The sequence below is a fragment of the Echeneis naucrates genome, chromosome 2, assembly GCF_900963305.1.
Source record: "Echeneis naucrates chromosome 2, fEcheNa1.1, whole genome shotgun sequence".
Classification (NCBI taxonomy): domain Eukaryota; kingdom Metazoa; phylum Chordata; class Actinopteri; order Carangiformes; family Echeneidae; genus Echeneis; species Echeneis naucrates.
Window position 1 is genome coordinate 9203652 of NC_042512.1, and position 24142 is coordinate 9227793.

At 40.0% G+C, this 24142-nt stretch overlaps 1 protein-coding gene across 1 annotated transcript; it reads right to left on the reverse strand.

Moving 5' to 3' along the window:
• Positions 1 to 15534: 15534 nt before the first annotated feature.
• LOC115057607 (ribonuclease inhibitor-like) lies at positions 15535 to 20629 on the reverse strand (the record flags this gene model as incomplete). The annotated part of the gene is made up of 6 exons (XM_029524777.1): positions 20605 to 20629; positions 18294 to 18348; positions 17627 to 17800; positions 17293 to 17466; positions 16621 to 16794; positions 15535 to 15703 (listed from the first exon to the last, which is right to left on the reverse strand). Coding segments are annotated over exons 1-6 (771 nt in total), but the record flags the coding sequence as incomplete, so codon positions are not given.
• Between the last annotated feature and the right edge of the window lie 3513 nt (positions 20630 to 24142).

Genomic DNA, 24142 nt, shown 5'->3' on the forward strand with positions numbered 1-24142 from the left:
TCACACTTCCAGAACAGCGTCATGTCCAATGAACTGTGCTGCTGACCACACAGGTAATATTGGTGATGGATTGATATTTCCATGTTTGTTTTATTTATTTATTGTTAAAATGTAAATAAATGCTTTTTATTGTATCTCACACAGATTTGGCTCCACAGACTGGATTTGAGATTGAACCAGCTGATTTGGATGCTGTTCCAGAGGCGAGCCTGTCAATAGCTCCATGTGGGGACTCAAACATGCAGGAGGACTTTGACTTTGTTATGGAGCACGAACAACTACAGAAGCCAGAGAACTGGGAGTCTGCAACAGAACTGTACATGAAGCTGAAAGAAACTGCTCAGCTGTGAGTCAGTGAGAAAGGGAGTTTTCCCTTCCTGCATTATCAAGTGCTTGTTCATTGGGGTTTCTGTCCCTTTTTTCTATTTATTTTATTTTTTTTTTTTTTTAAAGTAATTAATTTTTTTAATATACATGTCAAGAGCCATGAGATGTGCTGTGATTTGGTATTAGACAACACAGAATTGAATCAAATATTGCCATGACTGAAAAACTCATAACCAATCTATCACAGATGCAATCAGAAGTTAATATTCGCAATTTTTTTTATTGTTTGTAAACATAACATTTGCATTCCCATTGTTTCATTTCTTCAGATGAACAGGTACCAGAATCATTTGGAAACATCACAAGGAAAAGTGAATGACAAGCTAAGAAATCTGATTTGGAGTGGTGGAACACTGCAGTCTGTCTGAACACCAAGTGTCACAGCTTCATTTTTGCTGAGTTTGAAATCAATTGATAAAAATTATAGCAAAGTAATGAGTCCTATATTTTTGTAAGTATGGAATACAAAACATCTTGAAATTTGTTTTGTCTAAAACTTAACAGTGAAAATCTTAACTGTGTGGAGAGAACAAAAACTAACAAAAAAAAAAAAAAAAAAACACCTTTTCGGAGTCTGGTCTCAAGGGGTGATCTAGTTACCAATTACAAGTTACAGTTACAAATCCATGTGTGACTTAAACACAGTGTGAATCTAGGAGTGCTAATTTCAATGTGTTTGAACATGTATTGGGAACTGGGAATGGAGAGTCATCCAGGAACTCTATTCTTGGCGATGGTTCCAATCCGGACGGGGGAGGTGAAGTCAGCCCAGCTGCAAACATCAAAACATCCTCCAGAGACACAGCAGCCTGACCTTCTGCAAAGAAAAACCTTCAGTTACATCTTGGCAATGTATTTTCGCAACAAATTATAAAAAAAAAAATGTGATTTCCAAACCTTCACAATCAAAGACACAGTCCGCCCAGTAGCCCAAAGTTTGACTTTCTTTAAGTCTCCTGTTACTTCCTGATGGACTGAGGTCAGGTTTGAAGAGTCTCAAGTTCCAGACCAGTGAGTGGCTTTTCAGAGTGGCACAGGACAGGGGCCAGCAAAGTAGGCTGTTGCTGCAGTGCAGTCAGAAACTGAAGAGCTGAAAGACCATCTTTGAATCTAAAAAGTGACCACAAACATTGTTTCACATTTAAATGACCTAAAGAAACTTCAATGTTTTCTAAAATGACTATCCACCCAAACATATAGAAATGAGTAAAAATGGTTGTGTGTTGAACATTACTGATTTAAAGAAGAACTCTGTGTCTTGCTTTGCACTTGGCAGGGTAATTGTTACTCTACAGACTGCAAGAATTACGCACACAAACACAAGACTGGAATGACATGAGCACCTTTTGATTGGCATAAGACAGAGGAAGGGGAGGCAGACATCACACAGCAATTATACTAAACTAAGGCACACATTCTGACACACTGACTCAGAGCTAAAGAATATACATTCTTAATAAACCACAGAGGGGGATGATGAGGCATTTCAAACTAAAATATCTTAAAAATAAAAATCACATCTTCATTACAAATATGATCTTACCTGTCAATTACAGATGAGTTGCGGTCAATAATGTACCATCGGAGGGAGTCTGACACGATTTCTTTCTTTTCTTCAACAGGAGCAACACGTCTCAGACAGCCTGCTGTCTGTAACATTGTGCTGCGTCTCATGATGCATTCTCACAGAGCATCCACTGAAGAAACATTCTCAATCTGAGATGAAACAACACGTTTTTGAAAAATAGTTCAAGCAACAAAGCGTATGTCATGTGATATATAAAGTTAATGATCATTAACCATTAGTATTGTTTACATCTAACCCTGTTCATACCATTTGCATTGTACACCAAGAACTGATGTCCTTCTGGTCCATCAGAAATGAGCCGGTCTTTCAGATGTTTCATCAGTAGAGTTAAAAACTCTCATCTCGGCCCACCTGTGTCAATTCCTTCTTCCTAAACAGCAGCATCATCTGTGAATTTTACCAGCATGTCACAGGTTTCAGAATATGTTGAACATCTTACAAATGCAAATATCTTTCCCATGTAATCAATAAATTAAAATGAACAATAAGTGAGTCAGTTGTTTTTTTACTTACCCGTAGCAAGTACTCCTGACTGGATTTGTTTCAGGTGGATCCAGATCCTCAGTGTCAGATATTACTGTCTGAAAAACAAATGAAAATGTCTGAAACAACACACTGAAAGCAAAGAACATCAGGCTGCCATAATCTGCCTTAATACCTGTCCAGGCTGAGCTGTGGATGAATCTCTGAAACATGATAAAATTGATAAACTGATGAACTTTATGATACAGAGTATAACAGAGCTTTGAGTAACATTTAGAGGTAGAGAGGAACCACAAGATTTATAAATAAGATGATTTTGTTATAAATGATATTACATGTATGATATTTTCTACCACATGTTCATCACAATCACATCAACAACTTAAAGACAAATGACTTCTTTTGTAAAAACTAATACCTACCCTTTATCTTCAGGTTTGTGTGGGAGAACTGTGTTTTTTTTGTTACAAAAACCTGAGAAGAAAAGCACACAATTGTCAGCAACTTTAAACAGCTTCCATTATTGTTCCCTCACCACATACAGTATATATCAATGGTGAAAGGTTATCAGGGTGTCTGATTGGAATAGTAAATGCCAAATAATCAAGACTCGGTTCTTAGACTTAATACTTTAAACCAAATGCATATCCTGTCAATAAATTAAAAAAAAAAAAAAAAACTGAATCAAAGTACAAAATGTAAAAATGAACGTACCACAGTTTCAGCTGCATTGAATTCAGCTGTGCTCCTCGATGTGATGACAATTTCAGAATCAGAGTCTGATGTATGAACCTCTGTAGTAAAAACAAACAACACATTATTAATTATGCTACATCAGAGTAAATACATATGTAAAAAATATGGAATGAAGAGATCCACAAACCTCCTCTAAAGTGTGTTTCTAGGCAAATGAAAAAAGTGCCTTTCCTATTTCCTTTTTATATTCTGCCAGTTTGAATGGGCTTTCTGACCCAGGCACATGGAGCACCTCTGAACAGTCTGGATACAAAAGAAGGTCTGCTCCTTCATCCATCTTCTTGTTAAATGTTCTCATTTCTTGGACAGCTTGCTTCAGTAGATCAGGTGCTGCTACCTCCGGATCTGTATATAATGGGAGTGTTTTCCCTCTCTGAGCTTTTAAATCAGCTCCATGTGGCGCCATCAATCCATGTTTATCTGCTAAAATAACAAAAAGATATCATTCATTTCACACACATATTTACTTCCATATTTTACAGATATATCCACACACGTACCTGGACCTGTTTCCTTTCGGCCCACAGTTCTTTTGACTTTGACTTTCTGTCCTCCATGAATTGTTTATATGATGTTCATGGTTGTTCTGCTGGAATGAACGGAGTTCCGTATCAAAACATAAAGTTAGCAGCAGCTAAAACAATCAGCAACAATTGTGCATTTAGCATAACTGTAAGCATAAAATAAAATAAAAACTAGCAACGCATACTAACTAAACGCGTTGCTATTCCGTGAAGACAACGATTGGCTGCAAAATGAAACGGTGCACTTTAATTCACTGCATGTCTGACAGCGGCTTCAGCTAGTTAGCGCGATGCTACACTTAGCTTGTTTAGCATTTTCCGGCTGTTTATTAGCTGTCTCCTGTGCGCGTGCTCCTTCCGTCTGGTCCGTTCATCAACGTTAAACATTCTACAGATCGTCCGCACGGAAAACACAACCGCGTAAATTGGCTCAAGTTGTTTCCACAAAACGGCCAAAACATCATTTAATCTATGCCTGCTAAGTTTTCCCTGCACACAAGATACAAACTTTTTGAGCTCACAGTCAATCTTCTTCTGGATCACTTCCGGCATTTGGTACATTCCCCTTCCGGAAGATTCTGTCGTTTGGAAATTTGTTTCGCAACTTAAAACGTAAAATTGTTTTCTAAAATGTAAATTTGTTTTGTCCGTGTTAAAAGTGTTCTTATGTAATTTTGTTTAACAAAATGTAAAAATATTTTTCCAACATGTAAATTAGTTTCACGCTTTGTAAAAGTGTTTGGCACTTTGTAATTTAGTTTTGCACTTACCGGCCACCGTATCAAACAGAGCAGGAACACTAAAGTAAGGGGCGGGGGGTGAAAACGACAGGAGGGTTAAAGAGCAGATTCTCTCTGAGGGGACGGATGTTGCCACAATACACAGTGTGTGTGCCATCACATGTGGAAGATGTGTGCAGACTGAAGCCTTGGTCTGCCACCAGCTCAGAGGGGCTGCACTTCTACTGACCACCAGGGGGCTCCACTGGTTGTTTCACAAAGTCACAGTGTGTTGGAGTCTATCAGGGTATTTTCCAAGCGGCACTGTGTTTCTAACATCTGGATGTTGGTAAAGAGTTACTCTGCATTGGTCATGAATCTCCAGCCATCAGCAGCCTTTCACAGATGATTATTCTAATTTCTGTATTAATATACAACAATGTATTTACATTAAAGCTGATATCTTTCTATAATAATCCATTATGGACTGCTGGACACTCTCATGTCAGTAAATCCACCGTGTTTTAAAGAAGTTCAGAGTGTTTCAGAGTTTCTGACATGATACAGACAGACAGATCCAACAAAGCATTTAAATGAACTGAGAGCTCAGACCAGCAGAGAGAGCACACACACACACACACACACACACACACACACACAGTGGACGAGGTGCGACGCTTCGCTCAGTCTGTGATTCCAAAAATGAGCGAAAGCAGGAAAAGACGCATTTTGATAAGTAGAAGGAGGAACAAACCAACAGATTTGGTTTTAGTTCAATTTAACGCCACTTATTTGTCTCATAACAGCTGATTTGTGTTTCACTTCATTCGTTCGCGAGACAAGCGTGAGCTTCTTCGTGCGCATGCGCCGTTCCGGCTGAATCGAATGCGAGTGTGACGTTTGAGTTGGTGTCGCGTGGGAGAGCGATGAAGGACAGGAAATGCCTTTGATCTCCAGTGACGTCACACAGTCACGTTGTGGGATGAGTAAACGGCTGTTGATGTTGTCAGCGAAACATTCATTCATCCTCAGAGTCATCTGCTTCTACCGATCTCCATTTTCATTTCCAACCACTCAGAGAGACAAGAACACACACAGACACACTCTGACTAACCAAACCATTCCAGGAACAATCAGGATGATTCTGGCTCAGGGTGTGACAGGTCCGGGGTTCAAATCCCAGATGAGCCCTTTGTCAGCTGTTGTAAGAAGTGAAAAAGCCTCCTAAATGTGGAGGGAGGCCGACTCTGTCAGAGAGCAGTGTGCATTCTAGCTTCCTTTAGCTGTCAGCCTCTGATCATCAACTCTTCAGCTTCTATGACTTCAACAATTCCTTCTGAATGCAGTCTGAGGCAGTGATTGTGAAACTTTCATTCAGACAGAGATCCCACATTCAGAAGAAAACAGCCACACACAAACAAAGTCATCATGAACAGCCTACATGGAGCCTAAATGAAAAGAAGCAGTAACTAAAGTGTGAAAATAATGATGAACAAAGTGTCACACAGAGAGGCTGCAGCCTGGTGTGGACTATAACGTCAGAAAATGGATCAGTCTGTGACACGGAGCACTAAAGTTGGAAGGCTGAGTTCAGCTTCAGCTTCTTTCATGTTCTCCCTGTGAAAGAAAGAAGGTGAACATGAGCTTGATATGAGAACACAGCAGTGTGCATCATGGTGCTCATGTTCATATAGAAAGAAGGAGGAAAAGCAGCAGCTCTGGTTTGCTGTTTCACTCCCTTTCCCTCCCCGCTATGAGCTGTCACTCACCCACAGCACATACTGTAGACTGGTTCACAGTCAGACTCATGATTCATGACTCATTGGTTCAGAGTGGAACTCATGAGTCCCAGTTCAGCAGCAGCACATTCACACACTGAGCTGAGAGTCTGCTGCACGACTCCGCTAGAACATTATTGGACTGTATTATATCAATCTTTTAAACTTCATTTATACAACACTTTTCAAACAAATTATGTGGCACAAAGTGCTTTACACATTAAAAATTTTAAATAAACAAGACAATATCCCCCCACCCGGGCCACATCACCATCCACTCAGATTAAAACAGGATGTTGTTTGTCATGCAAAGGTCATTTAGGACACAAAATTAAAATTGTCCTTTCAGTCGATAAACTGCTGCAGTTTCCTGAGTTTTGCTCTTTCAGTATCATGTTATTTATTTACATAAGAAATTTTTTGCAACATGTTAAAAAGAAGAATTTAGAATAATAAAAAAAGAATAAGAATTATTTGAGATAAAAAAAAACCAAACAAAACATATTTACATTTTATGAAGGGAAGAAAGGGCCAACGTGTTTCACAAGAAAATGTTTTATACTAACAAAAGAAAATGCTTCTGGAAATGTCCCCAAAGCAGCCCAAAGGGTCCAGAAGAAGCTGAACCTAAACCCCAGGTGGAGTTTGGAGGAGCTGGCTGAGAGGAGAGGAGGACTTGAGGAGTCTCTGGGATCATGGTGGACTGGACTCTGTTCTCAGACCAGTTCTGATTCCTCTGTCAGTCTCTGCTGGATGAAGCTCTCCTCTCCACCTCCCAGGAACATGGTCCAGAGTCTGGACAAGCTGCTGCTGCAACATCTGGATCATCAGGAAGCAGCTGATCCTCCATCAGCACACACCTTCCTCTTCACCACCTCCTCCTGTGTAGAGAAGAAGAGAGCAGATCCATCAGTGTTTCCTGACTCTGTCCATCAGCTGTCAGTCAGTGATGCAGATCCAGCATAAAGACCTGCAGGGACTTCAGTCCTGTTCAGTCCAGATGTGCAGCAGCTGCTTCCTCTCAGCTCATGTTAACGTGTTGGAGTGAACACACTGAGCTGGAAACTCACAGACCTCAAGTCTGCTGACTCAGCACATTTCTCTGAGTCCACAGTGGAGATAAAGAGCTGAGTCATGAAGGTTCATCACTTTACTGATGATTTACTGAAGGTCCATTTAAACTGAGAGACTCAGACAGACAGACAGACGGGATTCTGGTCTGCAGAAAGACCACATGGTGACAGTGTGATGAAAGAAGATCAGTGATGTGCAGCTTTCAGTCAGACTGATCTCAGAGCTGTGACAGATGAACCTGATCAGAGAACAAACAGTCTCAGCTCAGATCTGACAGTTTGATGGACGAGGACCAGAATCTGAACATCTCTGAGTTCTTCAGCTGGAATCTGCTTCATTTGATGGTCACATGATCACAACAGTCTTCTAACTGATCTGATTGGCTGACTGTTTTCTCTTTATCTTTCTATCTAATTGTGAAATCTGTTTCTGTTCTCCTCTCACAGCTTCACTGAGGAGTTTGAAGGTTCACAGAAAACTCTGAGTCTTTGCTCTGATACTGGATTAAAACAATATTACTGAAAGGAACATGAACTGAGTCCAACTGTAGTGGAAATAAAACATGAGTCTGACCTCAGAGTCTCCAGTCTGAAGTCTGGACTCTTCACAAGATTAGACAGATCCTTCAGTCCTGAATAATTCAGGTAGTTCTCACTCAGGTCCAGTTCTCTGAGATGGGAGGGGTTGGACTTCAGAGCTGAGACCAGAGAAGAACAGCTGATCTCTGATAACCTGCAGCTCACCAACCTGAGTGAAGAAGAAAAGATGTGACTTCAGGAGACAAAGTTCCTGGTTCAAAGTGTTTCAGCATCTGTTCAGAGCGAATTATGTTTTAGTGAAGGGTATTGGGAGCTGATTTTATTTCTGTGGTTTGGGAAAGAAGGCAAAAGATTTGCTTTTGGTTGATTGTGTTGTTTAAAATGTACCATTATGGCTTGAGAAAAGGAAACTAATGTATCTGTGTATGTTTATATGCAGATATGAGAGTTCAGGTTGTTCCAACAGCCACTGGATGATTAAATACGTCTTATAAACCCATGTGGGTTGGACATTTTTATGAATGACACGCAAATAAATTAATAAATGAAATGAACCACAGAGTAAAATCTGCATACTAACATACAAATATATATGAATATATGATGTCCCCTTTCAAATATACAAGATTGATTGATAAACTGCATGCAATTAAAACGTCTTTTTCAATTTAATAAAAATCTGTTTTCCAAAGTTAAAACTGCAAACTGCAGTTCTCCAACCTCAGTAAAGAATAAAAGATGTGACTTTAGGAGACAAAGTTCCTGCTTGAAAGAGTTCAGTGTTTCATCAAGTCAACACATGATTCACAACATCTGGAATTTTTTCATAGCCCCAAAAATCCAAATCGAATCACATTGTTGGAGAGTGAATGATGCTGACCCCACTGAATATATATTTGTCCATGTCAGTGAAGAAAACTATTTCCTGTCATTGAAACACTGATGGATTTTTATTATTTTATTTAAATCTGTCGTTCAAAAACATTTCTCTGCCATACTGACTGGACTAAACCAGAGAAGAAGAAAATAGATGTCAGCATGAAGATCCTCAGTGAGGATCAGTATAATATCAGCCTGATGTCTGCAGGTCAGAGTCACCACAACTGTAACATCATATTAATCTGAGAGCAGAAATAAAACATGAGTCTGACCTCAGAGTCTCCAGTTTACAGTGAGGACTCTCCAGAAAACCACACAGATCCTTCAGTCCTGAATCCTGCAGGTCATTCAGACTCAGGTCCAGTTCTCTGAGATGGGAGGGGTTGGACTTCAGAGCTGAGACCAGAGAAGAACAGCTGATCTCTGACAAACTGCATCTCTTCAACCTGAGTAAAGAATTAAAGATGAGACTTTAGGAGACAAAGTTCCTGCTTGAAAGTGTTCAATGTTTCATCAAGTCAACACATGATTCACAACATCTGGAACGTTTTCACTTAATTCAGCGGTGACCACGTTTAACATACTGAGTTTGGTCTGAATCTTTCAGTCTGCTTGAGTCACATGACTTTATAGTCGAAACACTGAATATTAGTGCTGTACCCAAAGAAAAAAAACAAAAAAACAATTGATATAAGAATCACAATTCTCATTTACTATGATTCAGAATCAATTTAAAAAATAAAACAATGCTGACAAAGACGCTGTGACGTCACCACGGAGCTGGTTCTGGAACATACACATGCACCAAAACAAGGAGGAAACTACAATAATGGAGGAAAGAGAGATTCAACAGGCCCCGTCCTCGTTGCAGGCAAAGATTCTGACTCATTTTGGTTTTTACTGAGCTTGACATGACTTATTTTATAGCTTGCTGCTCAGAGTAGCAGTTGTGGTCCACACACATTTGAAAAGGCACTTTGCTTAAAATTTAAAATGCAGCATGTTTAACTGCTCATTTTTTTTTAAAAAGACACTTTTATTTTTGCTATTCAAGCAATATGTGATATTGTATTACACAACAGTTGCAACAATTCCATCTGAGCATGGATAAATGTTTAAAACTTAATAAATGTGAAAAAGACACTTTAATGTCTCCATTCATCATTTTGTCTTGCAAAGCAGACTGGAGTAGATCATGAGGATCCTTTGCACACCTATAGACTGAAGCAGAAATGAATATGAATCGAATTGTTTTGAATCGAAAATCATTTTGAATAAAGAATCAATTTTGAATCGAATCATAGCCACAAAAATCCAAATCGTTTTAAATCTGTAGTTCAACATTTCTCTGCCACACTGACTGAACTAAACCAGAGAAGAAGAAAACAGACGTCACCACGAAGATCCTCAGTGTGGATCAGTATAATATCAGCCTGATGTCTGCAGGTCAGAGTCACCACAACTGTAACATCATATTAATCTGAGAGCAGAAATAAAACATGAGTCTGACCTCAGAGTCTCCAGTCTACAGTGAGGACTCTTCAGAAAACCACACAGATCCTTCAGTCCTGAATCCTTCAGGTCGTTCCGACTCAGGTCCAGTTCTCTGAGATGGGAGGGGTTGGACTTCAGAGCTGAGACCAAAGAAGAACAGCTGATCTCTGACAACCTGCAGCTCTTCAACCTGAGTAAAGAATAAAAGATGTGACTTTAGGAGACAAAGTTCCTGCTTGAAAATGTTCAACGTTTCATCATCTGTTTAGAGCTGAAGGTTTAGAAAGAATAAGTTAAGAAAATGAAATTCAAACTGAACCAGCTTCACAACTATCAAATACAACAAACAGTGACAAACAGTGAAAAGATTTAATGAGAAAATGAAAGAAAACCTGAAAGAACTTGAACTGACTCAAACTGTCAACATTGTGACTTTAAAACATCAGAAATAACCAAACAGCAGAGTCAGCCAAACTTTATTTCTCTCTCTGATTCTGACACATATGATCTCTTGTATAACGCAGAAATGATCTTCTGGTCAGGAATGGAATTTTGGGTGGAGGCATTTCCCTTGCACTCTTTTGTATGGAGTCAGAACAATCTCATCATGAATGAACTCTCGTGGGGGCTTTCATACTCATATTTTGCACTTTCGTAGTAGTATTTCACAGTTTTCTACTCGTATTTCTGACTTCACAAATGTGATTTTGAATCACACTTGTAAGATAAATTTACGGAGCATACAAATTGCTGACTGTGCAGTTATGAAATCTGTGTGTTGAATTTTGAGACTGATCTGACGTTGCAGTTCAGCCAACATCACCATTGGCTGATAAAGCTGTCGATCAATCGCATGGAGAGACTCAACCTCAACCTGTCAGTAACATTTATCTGACTATCCCCTTGTTGTAAATCATGCAATGTCACTGAATGAGTGGAAGCATCCTGCCTAGCAAAGTGAAATGTTTGAATGAACAAACTATGTGACCGTATGTTACATGCCACCTTTGCAAAAGGTGTTGTTTATTGTTGCCATAGTGACGACGGTCGCCAACGGTTTAAGTGTGGAGAAATGTAAGGGGCCACATGAATGGCTGATGAATCTGTTAATCAAAAACATACATTTGATTGACAGCTTTACCAGCCAATGGTGACGTTTGTTGGATGCTGAAGTGTGTGACTTAAGTTTGACTGGAGCCTCCATCTGTTAGCTCTGGCAGGTAAGTCCACTCTAAAACCAGTCAAACTGTCAACTACACAACCTCCAAAAGTTCTACACAGAAAACATAACTCATCATTAATTATATATTTGAAGAAACATGAATAGCTGAATGTGGAAATCATACTTAAATATGCAGAATCTATTCTGATCTATGTCAGCTTTAATGGATTATAAGGATGGGTTCAAAACTAAATATATAAATAAATTGTTGATTTTCCAGATTCTGACTGATCTTCATTTGAATGATCTCATATCAGTCCACAGAATCCTGAGACTGATATTTAACATAGCTGGGAGATCAGCGAGGCAGACGGAGCAAACATGTTTCCTGCAGCAGAGAGAGGAGGGCAACGGGGCAACTGCTCCCCCAGCAGACCAGCCCTTAGAGCCAATCCTTATCTTAGTGTGGAACCAAACCACTGCAGCTGATTGGACTAAAGCTTTGCTACACAATCACAGCAAAATGGATGTTTTCCTGAGGTGGTGATGTTTACATTAGGTATGTTTGGAGCCACCTTATTTCCACTGCTGCAGTGTGTTGGTCATGTACATTGTAACTGCTTTGGGGTCAGTGGTTAATATAAACTATCACAAACACGGGGGCAGGCTGTACCCACAGAGCAGAGTCTCACAGGAAGGTGCAATCAAAATCCATAAATTCCAGTCCAAATCAATACCAGGTAGTCAGTCTGAATCAGGCAAAGGTACAGAGGGGTAAGGCAGGCTCAAAATCCAAGACATCCACAAACTGGTCAGTACACAGAAACACTGACAAATACAAAGGGGGAAAAATGCTGGATGACTTTCTGTCAGAACAAAAAAGACCATCTTGCAAGGGAAGGATGGGAGAGCACAGCGTTAAATACACACAAGTGGGAGGGGAGATGAGACAAAGGTCAGACACATGAAGGTAATAAACAGGGTGGGAACGGGAACACAGAGAGGAAGTAATCAAAGTCAACACAAGGGGAGACCAAACTATTACAATAAAACAGGAAGTGGAGACAAAACTAAACTGACCAAAATAACAGAATGATAAGAATGACTGACCCTGACAGTAAACATTATTATTCTAATAATGGACCAGGTGGGAAGGTTCCTTGGAAAATGAAAGCATTAGTTCTGACAATCTGTTTGATATTCAAACTAAATTGGTATTATGACTGAAATTTCCCAAACTGAACCAATAGAGCCATGTTACATGTGGATGATCTATTCTGTTGGCTAAGAAAGAAAAAATGTTCACATTATGCTGAACATTGTTCCAAAACGGTGCTGGAAGTGGAGACGGATGGAGAACCAAGACAAAAAACAAGTGGTGAACTTTAGGCCAAGTTGAATGTTGTTAATCTTGGGACAGTACTGCTGTCCTACACTGATCAGTATAAATGTCCTGACGTTGGACCAACACATGACATTTAACCCAGCTGTCAGTGTTTTAGCTCAGTCTGCAGGTAGAGCCCTGAACAAGTCTGAACACTGTGCTCATCTGGGAGTTCATACTTTCACTCTGTTCTGTAATGTGTGTGTGTGTGTGTTTGTGTAACCTTACGTTAAACATAATTGCACGAAAAGACAAAGATCATTATGGACAGTTGTGTTCAGGAACACTTCCATTAGTCCCAGAAACAGGGAGCTTTAATGCCACACCTGAGGAAGACCGGATTTGTTCACTATGCAAACTGGATGAAGTAGAAAGTCAGATCCATTTTTTGTTTTGTTGTTTTGTATACGAGCACCTCAGAGGTGTTTTTGTTGGCAACATAGTTTATATTTAGGTTGATTTCTTTGATTTGGATGATTCTGAGAAATACGAGTTCCTTTTTAGCAAAGAGACTCATGTTGTAGCTGATTTTATTTACAAGGCTGAGCACACAGCTTATTCTTTTGTTTTCCATAATATATAATGCAACATTGTTATCTGAGAAAAGGATAGTAATGTATCTGTGTATGTTTATATGCAGATATGAGAGTTTATGTTATTACAACAGCCACTGTATGATTAAATACATGTCTTATAAACCAATAAATGTTTAGCTCTCCCCATGCTTGGGGTCTTTCTTAATTTTTACTGCTCGTGTTATGATTGACCTTTTCTTTGCAAAGAAAATAACTTTCTATTTCATTCTTCACCAGCAACAGAGAATTTCCCCAACAGAAATGACACACAAATGTGTCTACAGTGGTGGACTAACAATGGTCAGTGGAACTCCTCTAAGGGGCTGTTGTCACAAGGAGCTTTGTGAACACTCCTACAGAGGTTAAATACCTGGGTCCAACTCCACTGTCTGTCAGACTAGTGAGGACTGATGAACTGATGAAGCCCCTGAGATAAGAGGCCAAACATCTTCTTAGACAAACAAAGTGCAGTAGCTTTCAATTCGACACGCAAATAAAATGAAATGAACCACAGAGTGAAATCTGCATATTAACATACAAATATTCATGAATATATTATGTCCCCCTAAAATCTGTTTTCCAAAGTTACTTTCAAACCATTTAACATTTTAAATGTTAAAAACCTGAAGAGGATTTTCCATCATAAATATAAACCTGTCTGCAGGTCAGAGTCACCACAACTGTAACATCATATTAATCTGAGAGCAGAAATAAAACATGAGTCTGACCTCAGAGTCTCCAGTCTACAGTGAGGACTCTCCAGAAAACCACACAGATCCTTCAGTCCTGAATCCTTCAGGTCGTTCCCTCTCAGGTCCAGTTCTGTGAGATGGGAGGGGTTGGACTTCAGAGCTGAGACCAGAGAAGAACAGCTGATTTCTGACAAACTGCAGCTCTTCAACCTGAGTAAAGAATAAAAGATGTGACTTTAGGAGACAAAGTTCCTGCTTTAAAGTGTTCAGAGCTGAAGGTTTAGAAAGTAGAAGTTTAGAAAATGAAAGTCAAACAGCTGAACCAACAGGAAGCAGCTTCACAACAGTCAAATGCAAAAAGTGACAAGATTTAATGAGAAAATTAAACAACACTGTAAAGAACCTGAACTGACTCAAACTATCAACGTTGTGATTTTAACAAATCAGCTCAGCTCTGCTTATGAACAAGTCTCTTCATGGTCTAGCACCAAAGCAAATCTCTGACATGTTAGAGCTATATGAACCCTCTTGGGCTCTGAGAACTTCGGGGAGTGGTCTCCTGGTGGTGCCCAGAGTGGTGAGGCGGCATTCCACTTTTATGCTGCTGAAGTCCTGAACAGTCTGTCAGAAGATGTGAGACAGGCCTCAACTCTGACAACCTTTAAATCCAGGCTGAAAACAGTTCTATTTAGGTGTCCATATGACAAAGTATTTTATCTGTGTTTTTTTTTAGCTTTTAATTCATTGAATTAATGCTTTTTGTAATGATTTATGGAACGATTCTATCTGCCTTCTTGTTCCTGTTTGTCTGTATCTGTAAAGCACTTTGAATTACTGGGGGTACGAATTGTGCTCTATAAATAAACTTGCCTTGCCTAAATGTTTTATATTTATGTTGATTTCTTTGATTTGGATGAATCTGAGAAACATGAGTTCCTTTTCAGCAAAGGGACTCATATAGTAGCTGAATTTATTTCCAAGGCTTCAGAAACACAACTAAATCTTTTGATTGCTTATTTGTTGTTTTTAAAATATGATGTAACATTGTTACTTGAGAAAAGGATGATAATGTATCTGTGTATGTTTATATGCAGATATAAGAGGTTATGCTGTTACAGCCACTGTATGATTAAATACATGTCTCATAAATCTATGTGGGTTGGACATTTTTATCAAATGAAATGCAAATAAATTAATGAAATGAACCGCAGACTAAGCTCTGAACATTAACATATCAAGATACAAATATTCATGAATATATTATGTCCCCTTTAAAAATACAAGATTGATTAATAAATGATCTCCAATTCAAATTCAATTTCCAAATTATAAATAAAAAATTGTTTTTCAAAAGTAATTTTGAAATATTTACCAGTTTAAATGTTAAAACCTGAAGAGGATTTTCCCTCATAAATATAAACCTGTCTGCAGGTCAGAGTCACCACAACTATAACATCATATTAATCTGAGAGCAGAAATAAAACATGAGTCTGACCTCAGAGTCTCCAGTCTACAGTGAGGACTCTTCAGAAAACCACACAGATCCTTCAGTCCTGAATCCTTCAGGTCGTTCTGATTCAGCTCCAGTTCTCTGAGATGGGAGGGGTTGGACTTCAGAGCTGAGACCAGAGAAGAACAGCTGATTTCTGACAAACTGGAGTTGTCAAATCTGAATAAGGAATAAAAGATGCGGATAAAATCATTGATAATCAGTCAGATATGTTCACAAGACTTTAAAGTAAAGTTCCACCACATTTTGTCTGGATGTTTGATAGATACTTTTATTTATCCCAGGCTGGGAATTTGCCGTGTAACAGCAGCATTACACACAGACGTCAGACAACATAGAATAAGGATAGAAATATATACAGTAAAAATAAAGATATATACAGTAAAGATAAAATATCTGCTGTAAAGATAAAAATCATGAATATAATAAAAAATATTAAAGTGTTTCTTTAGTGTAATTGTCATTTCAGCCACTGGAGGCTGAAGTTCAGCAGCTCCTCACTCTAAAACAAAGTGATTCCCTCAGCTGACCTGCGGCTGCAGTGGAATACAGGACATACTTGTGTGTAGGAATACAGCAGGTGGCTGCTTCATAAATATGTGGCAGCAAAGGAAAGTTCTGCTTTGATGTGAAGATGAAGCTCTAAAATCTTCTAAATGAAGAACATTTCAACATGTGTGGGACTGTTTGTTTTCAAAGTGTGTAGAAGAGCTTTTTGATGTTGACTCCGTCCACAGCAGCTCATCACTCAGCTTCTGTACCGCTGCTCTGAACTCCATCTACTGCAGTAACACACTGACTGAGTATGACCACACCACAAAGAAACACAACTATCACTGTGCTGCACATGAACTGTGCTCAGTGCAGGGAAACCTGTGGTGGAGCTCCAATCCTTTGGAAATAACAGCTTTCAGAGCACAGGGGGGCCACGGCCACGTGTCTGAAAGCCCCATGAGGGCTGGAGTCTCAACAACACAACTGACTCTGGTCCTCAGCTCCACACCCTCCAAGTCTGAAGACATTTATTAGGACATTAGATTCAGCGGTGGATTAAAGATCTACCACAGTGGACTGACCTCAGAGTCTCCAGTCTACAGTCTGGACTCTCCACAAGATCACACAGCTCCTTCACATCTGGATCCTGCAGGAGGTTTCCTCTCAGGTCCAGTTCTCTGAGATGGGAGGGGTTGGACTTCAGAGCTGAGGCCAGAGAAGAACAGCTGATCTTTGACAACCAACAGCATCTCAACCTGGAAAAGAAAAAATCATGGAGCTCAGATGACTGATAATCAGTCAGAAATGTCCTGATCCAGAACTTCTCCATCTTCTCAAACTCATCACCCACTTTAACATCTCAAATGTTGCTGGTCCACATCAGACTTTATTCCAATACAAAGACAGAGACCAAGAGCAAGACTTTAAAGATCCTTTAAACACTTTAAACATCAAAGACTAAGGTCTCCCTTGGTGCTGGTTTCTGTCTGGAGATCAAACATCTGAAACCAACTCTTTGGTTCCTGGAAGACTTTTCCTGATTAATATATTGAACAAGTAAATTCAAGTTTTGGAAAAGACAGACAACTTTTATTATTATTATTATTATTATTATTATTATCATCATCATCGTCATCATTAGAAACAACTGGAAACATGAAACAACAGCGATTTTTAATAAAAGTGAATACATTCAAGTTAAATGTGAATATAAATTCTGGATTAAACAAATCTACAACAACAACTCAACAGACCTCAGAGTCTGCAGTCTACAATCTGGACTCTTCAGAAAACCACACAGATCCTTCATTCCTGAATCCTGCAGGTCGTTCCAACTCAGGTCCAGTTCTCTGAGATGGGAGGGGTTGGACTTCAGAGCTGAGACCAGAGAAGAACAGCTGATCTCTGACAAACTGCAGCCCTCCAACCTGAGTAAAAGATAAAAAATGAAGATCAAATCATTAATAATCAATCAGAAATGTCATCAATGATCTTTGTGTTATTGTGGGTCACCATCATGTCTCTGCACACATCATCCAAACAACAGCACAACACTCAAACTGCAGCAGGTCCAGTCAGTGAACTGACCTCAGAGTCTCCAGTCCACAGTTTGGACTCTCCAGTCCAGCACACACCAGCTTCAGTCCTGAATCCTCTATGTGGTTCTGACTCAGGTCCAGGTCTCTCAGATGGGAGGGGTTGGACTTTAGAGCTGAAGCCACAACATCACACTCAGTCTCTGAGAGTCCACAACCAACAAGTCTGTGATGACACATATTACACAATATGTCACTGACACAGGACACTACATATTCATCTGGAGGGTTTGAGGACTAAAGACGCCAAGACTTCCATCTCTGTCTCACACTGTCAGAGTTTCAATCATTTTGTGAAGAGACAAAATGTGGTCAGTTGATCTTCCATCAGGTCCTCAGTTTATCAGGGACCTGATCCAGGTTTCTATCCTCCATGGGGACCATGAGGCCATGTTGACCTGAAAACATTTGACTGTCTATTGATTTGATTTTCTCTTGGGTTGAGCTCAGTGAACAGTGAAGCTGTGAAGATGATCAGTCACTGATACCTGCTGATGTCATCAGTCTTTAGGATTTCCATTAGAAACACAACTAAGTGAATATTTATCTCTGGCAGCATTTGAATCATCTGAAAACAAACAGCTGACTTTGAAACACCATCTGAATCAGATTGGATTTAAACACATCAGAAGGATTGATGAGAATGAGAGTGGACTCACCGAGCCTTCCTGCAGTTCCTCACAGCTGGGATCAGTCTCCGTTGTCCCTCCTCTGATGTGTTGTACTTCTTCAGGTCAAACTCATCCAGAACATCCTCTGACATCTGTAGCATGTAGGCCAGAGCTGAGCATTGGATCAGGGAGAGTTTCTTCTTTGACCTGGTGTCTGACTTCAGGAACTCCTGGATCTCCTGATGAACTAAGTGATCGTTCAGCTCCATCAGACAGTGGAAGATGTTGATGCTTCTGTCAGGAGAGATTTTCATCCAGCTCATCTTCTTCAGCTTGTTGATGGCTCTCTGGATGGTCTCTGGTTTGGTTTCTGTCTGACCCAGCAGACCTCCTAAGAGTCTCTGGTTGGACTGCAGAGAGAGACCATGAAGGAAGCGGACAAACAGGTCAAGGTGACCATTTTTACTTTCAAAGGATTTCTCCAGGACTGCCATCAGAAAGTCCTCCAGGGCTGAATCTTGCTGTTTTTTTCCCAGAAAGTTCTTCGGGACCTCCTTGTTCCTGTTGGTGTGACAGTGGAACATGTAGACTGCAGCCAGAAACTCCTGAACACTCAGATGAACAAAGCAGTAGACTGTTTTCTGGAAGATCACACTCTCTGCCTTGAAGATCTCAGTACAGAGTCCTGAGTACACCGAGGCCTCTGTGACATCAAGACCACACTGCTCCAGGTCTTCTTGGTAGAACATGATGTTCCCTTTCTCCAGATGTTCAAACGCCAGCCTCCCCAGCTTCAGAAGAACTTCCCTGTCAGCCTCCATCAGCTCCTGTGGACTTGTCTCATGTCCCTCATGGTACTTGATCCTCTTCCTCCTGGTCTGGACCAGCAGGAAGTGTGAGTACAGGTCAGTCATGGTCTGGGGCAGTTCTCTTTGCTGGTCTGTAGTCAACATGTGCTCCAGAACTGTAGCGATGATCCAGCAGAAAATTGGGATTTGACACATGATGTGAAGGCTCTTGGACGTCTTGATGTGTGAGATGATTCTGTTGGACAGCTCTTCATCCCTGGACCTCCGCCTGAAGTACTCCTCCTGCTGGGCGTCAGTGAAGCCTCGGACTTCTGTTAGCCTGTCAACACATGAAGGAGGGATCTGACTGGCTGCTGCAGGTCTGGAAGTGATCCAGACCAGAGCCGAGGGAAGCAGATTCCCCTGGATGAGGTTTGTCAGCAGCAGGTGGACCGATGACTCCTGTGTGACGTCAGACACGACCTCCCTGTTGGTGAAGTCCAGTGAAAGTCTGCTTTCATCCAGGCCGTCCAGGATGAACAGAACTTTACAGGCAGCCAGATGCTCTGCTGTGACTTTCTGTAATGTTGGATGGAAAACATGAAGCAACCTGAGAAGACTGTACTGCTGATCTCTGATCAGGTTCAGCTCCCTGAATGAAAGCAGAACCAGCAGACTGACATCCTGGTTCTCCAAGCCCTCTGCCCAGTCCAGACTGAACTTCTGCACAGAGAAAGTTTTTCCAGCACCAGCGACGCCGTTGGTCAGAACCAGTCTGATGGGACTCTGCTGGTCAGGTGAGACTCTAAAGATGTGGTGACATTTGATTGGAGCATCATGGAGGCTCTTCTTCTTAGAAGTTGTCTCCAGCTGCTTCACCTCATGTTGGGTATTAACCTCTTCACTCTGTCCCTCTGTGATGTAGAGCTCAGTGTAGATCCTGTTGAGGAGGGTTCCACTTCCTGTTCCTGTTCCTTCAGTCACATGTTGACATCTGGTCCTCAGACTGATCTTATGTTGATCTAAAACCTCCTGTAGAACACGATCTGCTGACAGAGAAGAGACAACGTCAGACTGAAGACAGAGAGTCTGAGGATCTGATGAAAAACTAAAGACGTCAGTCAGAAGTTCAGTCTCACTCTGTTCAGGACTGGTCTGTAGACCTGGTCTGGTTCTGGATCTTTGTCCACACTGGGGACAGGAGGAGTCTCCTGAAGAACCAGACTGGTCCCAGTGTGAGGTGCAGCACTGTCTGCAGACCCAGTGTCCACAGCTGGTAGAGACTGGATCCTTCAGGACGTCCTGACACAGAGCACAGTGGGACGGCTGCTCCTCTTCAGAGACATGTCTTTTTCTCTTCCTGTCTCTGTGAAAACATTTCTTTATAACTTACATGATCTGACTAACATCATATTTGGACAGGAGAAAAAAAAAAAAAAGTCATCAGTAGTTTCTGGTGATAAAACCGAGAATTTCCATCTCAGTGTCTTCCTGAATCTGCCCAAATGCTTCAGGATCATGAATATTAATCTATGAACAGATTTTTAATTCTCATCTCTGCAGTCTCTTACTTTGTCTCTGAGGGTCCAGGTTCATTACTGAAGACTGGAGGATTCCGTTCTTTGGACCAGTCAGACTTCAGAGACAGACAGATTGATCCTGGAGACTCTGGTCTGGCCTCCTCTTCCTCATCACAGTCCATCTTGATGGACCTCTCAGACAGAGTCAGTCTGAGAGGGAAACACTTTCTGACTGACAGAAGACAAAGAAACAGGACAAACTGTTTGTTCCAAAGCTACACACCCAAAAACACACAAATCCAAACACACAGTCCATCTTCTGGACGGAGTCAGTCTAAGAGGGAAACTGACTGACCAGAATCTCTGTCACACACCAACACACAGAAAAATAAAGTCCCGGTCAGGTTTGTTGGTTTCATTATAGGTTTCATGTGTATTATCCAGCTCATCATCACATTGAGTCAAACTGTTGAGGGGGAGAACAGGAAGTACCTCACTTCACTGTGTCCCCTCATTTTGTCTCGTTGTTTTTTGGGGGAACAGAGCTTCAATCAGACTCTTCCTCCTAATACATCTATTTTAAATACAAAACACTATTTTGTAATTAGTATTTTATGATGATTAAAAAAAATTATAAATAAAAAAAAAAAATCTGCAAAGGAATTTAGTTGAAAAGTCCAAAACAAATAATAAAAATTTGCTCCACATGCTGGTTGAGTTCCCGACTAAAACAAACTAACAAAATAGCAGCAAAAAAAAAAAAAAAAAAAAAAAAGTAAGTGACAGTGAGAGTGAATAATGATGGAGCAGTGATCTGAGTGCTGAGCTCTGACAGATGGACAGTTAGAGATCCTCATCTCACCTCTGAGCTTTGGTCTGACTCTCATGTTCCCCACACAGAGTGGTTTTAGAGGGAGGGGCTCCCTCCTCTCTGTCCTCACACTGATTCATAGCTGAGCCTCCACCTGCTGGAAAAGTTACACAGTCATTAACAAAAACAATGTCACTCTGAGCTCAACCGACAGATGGAGCAATCAGAAATATAGTTCTCTTTATTATTTCAAAATTTTCTTTACCATTTATGTACATTGGTTTATTATCATGAGTCTGAGGACAATATCATGTGATAAAGAGGAAAATGAGGAAATTAATACCACAAATAAAAGTCCAGGGGCTCCAGTCACTTAACTATTTGTTCCTTTTTGTTTTTGCTACATCAACATTAAACTGACATCACTTCCCTCTTTACTGTCTTCAGTTTAGAAAACTGCACTTCCCTGTTTTTGTGGTTTCACTGTAAAAAAAAAAAAAAAAATCAGCAGAACTGAGACAATGTTTTCAGGAGACACAGACCTTGATTATTAAATGGAATAAATCGGTGTCTTCATGGATGAAGGTGATAAAGAATAAAAATTATTTCCCTGAAAAATGACTCGGTTTGTCTTTGATCTGAAACCATGTGTGAACATTTCACATTAAATCAATCACAGTATGGATAAAAACCATCAAACTGCTTTTGTTGGACAAAACTGGTCACATAAAACTGCTGCCTTTATTCCTCATTCTTTCTGTTTGTATTGGAGGAAAAAAGAACCAGTAAACTAAGTCAAACAGAGTTCAGAGGCTTCTCAGCTGGTCAACCAGGTCTGAGGAAACTTTCAACAATAAACTTGGTTACAACCAATCTGCTGCCAAAAGTAACATGAAAATCAAAGATAAAAGTGATCTTGTTCAAAACATTTATAGATTCTCACCTGTTGAGCTCCCTTCAGGTCCATTTACACACACAGATTTGTGTCCTCAGGAAATGTGTCGCTGCTTGTTCTTTCTCATCAGTCTTGTCCCGTGTTTGATGTGAGGAAAAGTCACTTCCTCAACACTGAACCAGTTTTCTTCCTCATAATAGAATCAGATTATAATAGATCAGTCATGTGATGAACTTCTACACTCTGTCCAATAGATAGAGAGAACTGAGTTCTTGGTCATCTTCAAACAGGCAGTTTGGATCAGTGATCGTTGTTTTCTTCCTTTCTAGAGAATCACACTGAAAATCTGATGGAGCTCAACTTCACATTTAACCATTTGTTCAAATCTACATTAAGATAAATAGGCAAATACCTTTTCTTTACAATATTTAAGACTGAGGAGGAAGCAGAATAACAAGTCCAGGTGTCCATATGGACCATGTGAGGTCTTGTCAGCTACACTCTTTGAAAATGCAATTTTAAATAATCCAGACATTTGTTGTTGTTGTTAGTACCTGTGTTTCTGTCTCTGTCCTCTGCTGGGCTTCTGTTGTCTCACTGGATGCTGTCTGTTTATCTTTATCTCTCAGAATCTGACTCACCTGTATTGGACAGCATTTGAAAAGGAAAAGGGACACAGACACTCCATGGACATGATCGAGTGTTTAAGTGTAACACTTGTACAATGATGATAACTTTCACCCAGGTACCAGTGATTATATTGTACAATAACCACTGTAAAACAGAATATAGAGACAGTCTTGGATGAGTATCAGCTTTCTGTGCTGCTATGCTGACCGTCTTGTGCTTTACGACTGAGCTTGTTCCTGCTACAACAAGACTACAGTGCCAAATAATACAATAACCAAAAGTGAAATCATTACTGTCCTACAGTTTACAAATAATGCAGCTATTACAGTTCTGCAGTTAAACAAATAATGTACTGATTACTGTTCTACAGTTAAACAAATACATAACACACAACCGAACATGTGCAGTCTACCACAATAACTAATTCCATGTTTTCTGCTGCTTCTATAATTTGTTCACTCTTATGTCTGCAACTGAGCACTGTATTTATTTGTATGACTCGTTTAGACTAAGGATACTAACCATTTGTTGCATTAACGAGTTTACACAGCATTTGTGTACCTGATAAACTGCTCCTATTAGTTGTTTAACACAGTGATTCTCAACCGGGGGGTCCGCGGACCCCTAGTGGTTCGTGGTGTGATTGCAAGGGGTCCGTGAAAAGGGGTCCATGAAAATAAAACATCTCTTAAAAAAGATCCTATGACATTTATTGTTAAAGTTAATCTGTGACGCTGTTGATACAAACTTAACAGTATCTGCATCCCTTTCAAGTTATGAGGGCATGAGACTTAATTATAGACTTAATAATATATGATAATTATATGATATTCATTGAGGTTTCATACTTTATGTTTTTGTTCTTGAAGAGTGCATAAAAATATGTTTTATGACATTCATATTTATGAAAGCTACTGTATAATAATTCTTTTTTTATTATACAATATCTGGAAGATAAAGTTCAGGAGATGCTGCATAAATGTTTTCCTACATATTTTTGGAAATGGCAAACTTTATAGCATACTTTGTTACATTATGCCAAGAAGCTGAATAAGTATGATTTTTTTTTTGTTCTGGAAGTTGCTATAGAAAGCTCATATTTGCCTCAAAGAGTGAATACATGCTATTTAAAATGCAGTTTCTCTCTGTTTCTATCAAATTGGGTCCTCAGGGTCGATCTAAAACATGCAGGGGGTCCAGGACCCCAGAAAGGTTGAGAACCACTGGTTTAACATATCAGCTACTGAACATAG